Source organism: Cariama cristata, unplaced genomic scaffold (assembly GCF_000690535.1).
Source record: "Cariama cristata isolate BGI_N322 unplaced genomic scaffold, ASM69053v1 scaffold27061, whole genome shotgun sequence".
NCBI classification, from domain to species: Eukaryota; Metazoa; Chordata; class Aves; order Cariamiformes; family Cariamidae; genus Cariama; species Cariama cristata.
Genome location: NW_009598050.1, coordinates 26287 through 36745, shown reverse-complemented (window position 1 = coordinate 36745; position 10459 = coordinate 26287). Strand labels below are relative to the sequence as shown.

General features: G+C 39.5%; 1 protein-coding gene across 1 annotated transcript in view; it reads left to right on the top strand.

The window, feature by feature from the left end:
* Positions 1 to 3417: 3417 nt before the first annotated feature.
* Positions 3418 to 10459, top strand: part of LOC104168534 (serine/threonine-protein phosphatase 4 regulatory subunit 1-like) — a gene marked incomplete at its 3' end in the record, with an annotated part of 33057 nt that continues 26015 nt past the window's right edge. The window contains exons 1-2 of the mRNA XM_009709150.1: positions 3418 to 3427; positions 3548 to 3683. Coding sequence (XP_009707452.1) covers positions 3418 to 3427; positions 3548 to 3683 — 146 coding nt within the window. The remainder of the gene's footprint in view (positions 3428 to 3547; positions 3684 to 10459) is intronic.

Here is a 10459-nt window from a genome sequence, read left to right as displayed (position 1 = left end):
AAGTGACTTGCTTTATTGAATAATGCAAGGTATACTCTTAATGCATTTCAGATGAGGAGTGGTTAGATAGTTGGTGAATCATATTTGGGGCAAGTTACAGACATCCGCTTGAGGGGCTTTGTTAGAATGGGCATTCTACTGGGCTGATGCCTCTTTTCTTTTGGATTGGTGTCTTGATGTGGAAAGTGAAAATGAATATGTAAGATAACTGTAACAGTATTTTAATAGAACTATAAACTGATTTATTTTTATCATCCCTCTCTTCCCTGTTGGTATTAGTGTTGCGTATATCAGGATGCTGCCATTTGAATGATCTCTTTTGTGACTATGAGCCGAGATGCTGGAATTATTTAAATAATAAATGTTGCTCAGCATCAGTAGCAGAGGCACATCAAACCCAATGTAGTGCTAAACTTTATTTTACAATGCACCAACATGGCAGAGTCAAATCCACACACCTCACTTTGTTTGAACTTGTAGAAGACATCAAATTGTAAGCAGCTGCTCGTATTTTTATCATTGACATTTACATCTGATATAGAGTGGATTTAGCAGTTTGGTTGACTTAACCAGTTTCACGAGGCAAAAATTATCAGAACATTCAGTTCGCTAAATCAAAGGCATCAGACATCTAGTCAACTTCGGGGCATGTTTATGTGTTAAGACATACAGAGTGAGGAGTCGCCATCTTCTGCACCATCTAAGATGGTGTCCACATTGGACCGCTTGCTGTAGGAGTATTAGGAGAGAATAAATGTAGAGGGGAAAGAGAGGAATGTGGAGCATGAGGTTGAGAGGAGAGAAATGGAAGGAGTATAACTAGTGGTGGTTGATACAAGGGTCAGCGTTTTTTTTAATTCATGCATTTCATAGTTAAATAAAAATAATTATATTGGTGACAGTAATTATGTTGGTATTTTGACACAGTTCTTCAATTTATGCTTTTAAATTTATAGTATGATCAACAGACTTTAAAATAGGAAAATAGGGCCCTGTCATAGAATTAATTTCAATGAATATTAGAGTGATTTTTTTTTTTTCCTCTCCATGGTTATGTCACGACTTAGCTGTATTAACTCAAGTACTGTAGTTTAGAAATCGATCTGAGTGCAGTGGTTTAGCTCCCCAGTGAAGGGCACAGTTGTAATGATACAAAAAAAAAAAAGCAGTTCATTTGCTGGAGCGAGGAGTATCTGTGCAACTTTATGCGTGGATGCTGCAGAATGCGTTTGTTGCTTCGAAGTATGCCTGGAGTCAGCCTTCTGACAGTAGGAGCTGGCATACGACAAACTGTTCCTGTGAGGAGCGGCCGAGGGCTCTGGGCCTGTCTGGTTTGGAGCAGAGGAGGCCGAGGGGCGACCTCATGGCTCTCTGCAGCTGCCTGAGGAGGGGACGTGGGGAGGGAGGTGCTGAGCTCTGCTCCTGGGATCCAGGGACAGGACGTCTGGGAATGGTTCAATGCCGCGTCTGTCAGGGGAGGTTCAGACTGGACGTGAGGAAGCGTTTCCTTACCGAGAGGGTGGTCAGACCCTGGGACAGGCTTCCTGGAGAGGAGGTCGATGCCCCAAGCCTGTCGGTGTTTAAGAGGCATTGGGACAGTGCCCTTAACAACACGCTTTAACTTTTGGTCAGCCCTGAATGGGTCAGGCAGTTGGACTAGGTGATCCTTGTAGGGCCCTTCAGACTGAAATAGTCTAGTCTAAAAAGACTAGCCTGTGTGAGAAAGGTGCATGGCATAACTATAAACACAGAAAAACCTCTGGCTGCAGTTGGATTGATGAGTTGAGTTAAAAGCCTAAGAGCCTGTCAAAGGATGTAGCCTGTTCCTTGTTAACTTAACCTGGCATAAAATTCTAACTTTCATTATAAGTGCATTTTTACCTTCCTCCCAGCTTTCCTGTGAAAATAAAACTGATTCTTGCAAAAAACAAACAAACAAACCCCCAAGCAAACCCACAAACCCAAACCAAACACAGGTTCAAACAGTTGTGTCAACCTGAGGTTGCCAAATGCTCTCCCATTGTGCATTCTGCAGCTGACCTTTCTTTTGAGCCTTCCTTCCCGCCTGCCCCGCGGTTTGTTGTCCTCTACCCTAGGCTTATCTAAAAGCATTAGTTCCTCTCCCCAAATTGCTCTTCCTTCTACTTTGTCTCGCAGCTCCTAGCACGCTTTCTTCCTTGCCCCTATCTCCCAGATACTTCTAATGCACTTGCTCTTTTTCCATCACTTCGTCGTTTGCTTTCTGGCAAGGATTTCATGTCCTATCAGCCACTGCGGAATTTGGACCCTCCTCCAGGGATGGGGTTTATGTATGACCAATGAAACCATGTCCATGGATTCTCTACCTAGAAAATGGGAGAATTAGTTTGTTGGTAAAGGGATGCTGTTAACTCGGTGTAGGTCTGAAAATATTACTCTTCTGGAGAAGTCTGGTGTTAAATCTTTCACATTTGAAAGATGTTAAGGAAGACGTTCAGAAAATGGTAACTGCTTGTGTATTCTGAATGTTGAAGGTAATGATACATTGTCTGATAACCAATTTATGTAACATAGTATAATTGTATGGAAGGTAAGAGGACAATAATCCTTTTTTCTTTCCTCTGTAGAGTTCACTTTAAAAAAAAAAGATTGTTGGACTTCTAGCTTGTCTGTTTTTGTCTTCTATCCATCTCTATTTACCAGTTTTCAAAAGGCTTTTCAGAGAAACTTGGCAAGACTGGAGAGCAGTTGTAGTGTACTATAGTGTTGTATTTTTCAGGAGTAAAGTAGGCGAGCTGGGATAGTTCTTGCAGATGAGTGTATTTGCAGGCTGAGGTGTGTATTTGTTATGGAATTGAGTTTTTGAGCAGTTTAGAGGGCATATGGAAGCTAAAAAAGGTAGTAGTTCAAATCCTAATTCTTCAAGCAGCTCTGCAGAGCAAGGATGGACCCCTTTTCCACTTTATTGTAGTTCCATGTTGATAAAGGTGTCTGTGCGAAGTTCCCTATTGATGCAGTGGGTAATAATTATGCAATAGGTGAATTGTACCTCTTTTATTTGGTAGTCAGATATAGGAACACACATCTGAACTTTTTAACACGCTTAATTTAGATTTTTTTCTTTTTAAAAAACGTCTTTTCTGTTAGGTGATGTATTAACTCTTTATCTCTGAGTGAACTGCAGCTATGATTTTAATCTATGTGTCTTCAAAAAAGCTGAATTTAGAATTAGCTAAAAGTCATTTGCTTGACAAAAATATAAGGTATAAAAATACTGTTTGTCAGGTAAAAATATCATGAACCTTGGATGTTTAGTGAAATTTCACATTTGAGAATTTAGAGAAAATTACTCAAAATCCATTTAGTCCGATTTATACGTCATCAATCACTCTTGTATAGAAAAGGCTTTATGGGAGTTGGGGAAGGCTAGGGGGAACGATGTCGTGCAGTTAGTAAATAGGTTGTCAGTGGGACCTTGCCTAGATTTCTGTATTTCAGACCAGCAGCAGACATCATTTTAGTATTAAACTACTGTGATTATAAGGAATATTTCTGGTGTCTCTGATAGTTGGTGTGGATGACTACAGCTCAGAGTCTGATGTGATTATTATACCTTCAGCCCTGGACTTTGTCTCACAAGATGAAATGTTGACGCCTTTGGGAAGACTGGACAAGTACGCTGCAAGTGAGAACATATTTAACAGGTATGCTTTTTAAATGTCTTGTCTGGCTAATGGTATGCAAACTATTCATCTGATTCAAATCTGATTGAAGTTAATTTGCGTGAAATATAAATAATTTTTAAAAACCCAACAACTTTACAAAATTCTTCAGTTTCCACTCTTCCTTCTGTTTGCTGATACTCCCCCTACTTACAGAGAGCAAAATATTCATGATAACAGAAAAACATTTGCTTACCTTTTTAAGCTACTGCAGTTGGTGACTTCTTGAACTTTTTCATTAATTGGACCGCATCCTTGTAGGTTTTTTTTGTGGATGCTAACATTCCTGTTGACACAGGGCTGGAAGATAATAGTAAACTCTATCCATAACTCTGTGTGGAGAGTGACTTTAAGAAAATAACTTCGTGAAAGGTCAGGAGAAGATAATGAACAGCACTGTAGTTTGCCAGAGGAACCCAAGAAGTGTTCTGTAGGATCCTCATCCATATTTTACAGTTTGAGTATTGCTGCTTCTGGTTTTTGAAAAGGAAAAACTGCTGAAAATAGTCTTATTTTACCCAGTTAATACTGTGGTCTGCATTTCCCCCTTTTTATTTCTGTAGTGCCACTGAGCTGATTGTTTCATTTAAAAGCACAGGTATTGTAGCAGTAACTTCAGACAGACCCCCCCTGCACACAGACAGTCTGCAATGGAATGGAGAAATTCAAAACCAGCATTTATTTTAATTGTAATTGTAAGCAGTTACAAGATCACAGAAGTGTATAAAATATATTAAGATTGAGGTTTTATTTTAATGTAGTTTAGTTTGGACTCCAAGTAAATCTTTAATAAAGCATGCTTGCTTTTATGTCGAATTCTTAGTTCAGTAGTATGCAGAAGATAAGTCTATGATCAACAGCCCTGTAGATTAGCCTCTATTTTGTTGTTCATGGCCTGAGTTCTGTAAGGATTTAGCCCTGTGCTTAACTTTAGTCATGTGAAGTGCACTTAAAATTCCATAGTACGTGTATGAACATATACCTGTTTGGAAGGTTTGCATTCTGATTGAACTGAAGCTAACAATTATAGAATGGTTTCTCTTATTATAACCTGCATAAATTAGTTCTGAAATGCCTTATCGTAAAGTTCTCTGTTTTCCTGAAGTCCAAAGTTTGTGGTATTTTACAATTTGAAATGAAATCAGCAATTTGCCAACCTGGAGAGAGTTTTTTTTGTGTTTGACATTTATGGGGAGGGAGGGAAGAGGAGCCTTTAGGGCTGTAGGTGACAATTATGTAATAAAAGCCAGTAGGGCAGAGAACAAACTCAGAAACTCAAGTTGTGTGACTTGAATTTTAAACAAGAATAGTCGTCCTAATATTTTACTTGCCTGTTTAAGAAAAAAACTCTCTGAGTCTCTCAGTATGGATTGCAAGGCGTGTGGGGTGTGCACAAGCTTGAAATCTTTTTGACAATGCTGTCCAACTTTATGCATTCTGTGCTTTTCTGCAGGGGAAGATGAGTAGAGTAACAATAGTTTTCTCTGTTTTTTTTTTGTGTTTGCTTGGTTTCTGTTTTTTTGTTTTGATGTTTTTTTTTCCTTCTGGTATAAATGTGTTGTTTAATCCTAGCTCTTTTTGTAGGCCTACTATGTTATGTAGCATAAGAAAATACAGGAGGTATCACTAATGGCTCTGATGCTGTAACTGTGAGTAGCCGTTATATCACTATAAGTGATAATGAATAACTATTGCAGGCAGTTTATGATGATTCAGCATTAGTCAGTCTCAGGAATAACTGGAGAGATTTTTGCTAGACAGATGAACTGGAGCATTTCATAGGGAAAAGACAAGAATAAACAACTTAAATGTAATGCAATTTATGTCTCTTAGTTTGGTATAGTTGCATCCAATTACTTATGTGTCGTTTAACATTATTTTCTGTTATGATTGAGTTAGTAATGTTTTGGTTGTTTCTGTGACCTTGAACCTGCATTTGTGTGGAAGCTTCAAATTATAGATGCCCAAACCCTTGAAACATATTCATTAAGCCTGGGTAAAATAGGGTAAGATTTTTTTTTTTTTTTTTTTCCCTTTAAATGGATGAATTTGCTTTTAGTGTTGTTGGGGTTTTTTGGGGGGGAGGGGTATGTTTGGTTTTTTAAAAAATATTTAAATTTAAAGTATTATTTCTCTTTGCATTTGTTTTTATTATCAATTTCTATCTGGTTAGTCGTCTACATATGTATCATATTTGCAGTGTGTGATTATATTGAATGATTAAAGTGAAGTGATTTTTAACAGTTACTACAAGAACCTAGTCAGGATGAACTGAAAAAAAGAGAGTGAGATAGAGAATCTCTTAACAGCTTCCCAAATGGTGGAAGGAGTTGCTGTGTGACAATTTTTGGCATGCTATGGTCTATATCCTCATTGTTTTAAGTGTTGCTCGTGAACACCACAGGTGTTGTCTTAGCCTGTGGGAATGGAGGGGAATCTGACAAATACTATAATAAATGACCCCTCTTGTATCTGAAAACCAAGGCAAGTGGGACTCTGGTTATGGTTTTATTAATGAAGAGGCAGCATCCAGACTAGATTTGAGAAACGCTTCTAGCATATGCCTCAATAATCCAATATCATATTGCAGCAAGAGTAGATGCCGAGCAGAAAGCCAAGACCATCACCCTGAAACAAGGTCTCCTTGTGTCTGCTAGCACTGGTGCGTGTGCATGCATGCATGGATGAGGATTCCCTTTTGCTGTTTGCTTTAAAAACCATTTGCTGGTGCAGATTGGAGCATATAGCCTTTGTCTCTTCTAATTTTAAAAATCCTGTGTGGATTTTCCTAAGCTTTATTGCCGTCGACTTGCTTCCATTCCTCATTAAGAAGGCTCAGAACTATACAACACTCACCGTTAGATCTGTTCGAATAGTAAGGTAGTTCGTGAACAACAGGCCCTTCCTTTTGATCAGCCTACTTTTTGAGGAATTGTTGTTGCCCTTTCTCTTCTAACCAAAGCAGATCTTGGCAGCAGACTCCCATTCATCATTACGATCAGTCTTAGCTATCAAGACTATATCGACATACCGATGTAGATGTTTTTAAGCTATCCTCTTGCCATGCTTCGTTGTGTTCTGAAGTACTTTGCTTTTCACTTGGGAGAATATCTGATGTATTCTGAAATACATGTTTGTGGTTCTGGAAAACAGAAGTGTTTAGAAGATAGGCTCTGTTTCAGGAACTGAGAAATCAATTTCTTTCCAAGGAATTAAGGGTAACGATAAATTTTTAGATGTATAAGGGCTTTACCATAAGCCTTTCCAGTTCTTCACTCCCTTTAGTGGAGTCAAGGACATCATTTTACTGTATATTTAAAAACTAGAACTTGCCTGCAGAAGGTACCCCCACTAAAACAGAAGAATGCCATTTTTATCCCTCCGCTGTAATGTGTTTCAAAAACCTCTCTAAGACAGTATGTTTGGTGGGATGTTGAGAATCTTATCAGGACCTTAAGTGTAAGAAATTACCTTGCCTTATTTTCATTTAGGTATGATCAGATTATAACCAACAAGTTAATTGAGAACTTGGTTATCCACTACTGCAGTTTTTTCCTCCCCTTTTCTCCCACTTTCCTTCTGTCTGTGCAGCCTAGCCCCGTGTAAACGTTTGCTTTTTGGTTATTTGTTCAGTGTTGACAATAAGGAAATGCCAGACTCATACCAAAGCCATGCAGGCAAAACTATAGTGGCATTCATTCTGACTAGGACACTTCTCATCATTTTAGGATAAATTAGGTTATTTCTCCTAATCTCTAACTCTCCTTTCCTCTGTTTTCATGTTTCAATCTTTCTGAGCCCACTGTACGTCAGAGAATAAAATTTAGTAAAAATGAAACAAACCTCAAATCACTTCTTTTGCACACAAACTTGCAGATAGGTGCATACCAAATAAATACTGAAGTTTCACAACATAGATTGAGAAAGTTTACCTTGTAAGTGTATACTAAAATGGTATAAGCTGAACTATCAAAGGACAGAATTTTCCCAAAGCACTGAGAGAAGTCTTAATTCAACAGTACTGAATGTATGTCTGTGTATTTAGCCTTTCTTCTGAAGAAGGGTATGAAGATGTTGATTTCAAAATTGGGAGTTTATTCAGAGTATCTTCTGAGATTGTTTGGGGAAAACAGTGCCAAGCTAAGTTACTACTACTGATATTCATTTAAACATGAAATGTCATCAAATCTTGATTTAGAAGTTGTGCAAAATGGCCGAATAAAAAAAAATATTCTTTTTCTTTCTCTTTTTTTTTTCTTTTAATGTATGCTTACTAGCTAAATGCACTCCTTGTGCAGATTAACTCATTTAAATTCTGTAGAAATTTACTGAAGGGCTAATGATGGTGATTATAAGCAGTAATTATACCACTTAGAATTCCTGGTATTGGTTTCAGATAAGGTCAAAGTAGTGTATAGAAGGAGTTTGAATGAGCCAAGCGAAGATATTTATAGCTCTTCTCGGAGTATATTGTCACAAATCCTAATTATGTCCGTGCGTGCAGTCTTGAAAATATCTGTCCCCTGCATGTAGACAGGGTGTTGGTAATCTGTCCGTGTCTTATCCTGCTGCTAATTGCAGTGAAGTGTGCCTACAAGATATCCTAACTATTGGTTTTTCTACCACTGGACAAGCTCTCCCCATGCATGCTCATGAAAACTTGAACTTTGCTAATTATCCTCCACTTCTGCATGTAATAGCTGAAGGGCTTGTACTGCATGCTACATTCTGGCCTTTGACCTCTGCCCTTTCTTTGACCTGTAGCTATTTAATGGATACATAGATGCATTGCTGCTTAGGTGGCAGTCATACGGTGAATAAATCATTTTCTTTGAGAGTTCACAGCTGTAGGGTTATTGATTTGAAGCTTCACTTGCCAGAGCAGCTAGCGAAAGTCTCTTTGGACCTGCAGGAATCGAGTACGAGATCGGACTGAATGGGCAAGAAGATGCAGTCCTATTAATTGTTCCAATGAGGATGACGCTGCTGGCATTGGGAATGTGCAAAGGAGAATTTCTTAGTGGAGCTTGGTATCTCATTAGAGGCAAGCGCTACACAAACCCAAGCCAGTGACAGGAGAGGAATGGCAAGAAAGCATCAATCCTAGTCCCAAATCATGCCCTGATAACTGGGAATAATGTGTAGTAACAGAGCACATGCCATTGAAATCACTTACATTGTCATCATTAATGTTGGTGGAGTCATTTCTGTCACATATGTGCTTGAAGTATTCTGATTCCCTGTTAGAATGCAGTTTATGGGGACGTGCTGTCATTATCCCTAAAGGAAACCTCCTCCTCCTCTTTTTCCCTGTCACAGGAAGTATCTCCTTGCCTCTTGAGCATGAAGCATGTCCACCTATTTTTGTTGTTTGGTCTGTGTCTTGACCAGACAGGTCATCCTTCAGAGCTCTGTTACAGTTTCACAAATGCTTGCCTGGTACTCACCTGGCAAGTCGCTTGGCAAGCTACCGCTTGCCTTATGTTATACTGCGATGCATTGATAGTTCATTGCAGTCCTCTGTTGTAGGCTTTTTGTAGCTCGACCGCCAGTGCTTGTGTGAGAAGGAAGGTCAGACTGCTAGACAGGGCACCAGGGACCCTTGCTTACTCTCTACTCTCCCATAAGCAGAGCACATTAAAGTGTGAGCTTGCAGGGCCCAAGTCATTCTGCATTAGTTGCCTGCATGCTAGCTCTCAGCCTGTGGCAAATGCGAGGTAGGTTTAGCTCTGTCCTGTGTTTGCGCCTTGGAGGCAGAAGAATAATTTTGGCAGATTGTTGGGGATAGTGGCAGAACTACATCAGTGCCCGTAACGTTTGGAAGACATGAGTGGATGTCATCTCCCAGAACACTGGATGGATGGAGTTAAGAGATTACCCCATCATTACTGGCTGCCTACCCAGTTAGATTTTTCTAAAGTGAGCTTAGTTTGCCCTGTTGTCTTTTGTTGTAATGCTTTTGACCAGAATCTGCTAAATGTAAAAGTAAATCCATTGATTCCTTTACAAGCCAAAGAGGGAAATACCACCCAGATGCAGGTGGGGGCCATCTTCTACGTTTAGTCCAGAGAAAAAGTTGAATGTCCCTTCTTAGCTTTGAGTGGATTTAATAAATAAGTCTTATCTACTTCAGGTTAGGATTTGTGTTTTCATCTCCTCCTCTTGAGCAGAAGGTTTGTGGCCTTCAGCTTACAGCTTATACTTCTGTGTAGCCATCTGTCCAACTCGCAGGAACTAGCAAAGGCTTACTGTGGGATCTGGCCACCACAGTTGAGGATGCTGCTAACAAAGCTCTATGAGGAGACAAGAGTCTTGTCAAAACTCCAAGCATAGTAGGAGGCCATTCCATAGTCCCCAGGACCCAGATGGGATGTAGTGCTGTTTGTTGTGGTTCCTTACTTGCTGAGACCAGCTCAGTGAGTCAGTTGACTTGTCTCTCACTTTCCAAGATTATGTTTAATATGTAGGAGACACATGCATCCAGGCAGGCTGGGTTATGAAATACGCTTCATCTGTTCCTCTTCTCTTTTCAGAGGTGTCCAGCCCTTTAAAAGACCGAGTCAACTCTGCTTCTAGGTTAGTGTGTCATGTAGTCTGTTTCCGTCCATTAGGATTTTGGTAGCTGAACTTCCAATTGCGTATCAAGATCTCTGCTGGGAGATGTTGCACTTCTGCCATGTTGAAAAGAGTGAAGGAGAGGAAATTTGTTAAAGGCAAAGAGTTTTTTGAAGTTTGTTTTTTAGAGAGTTTTGTTCATC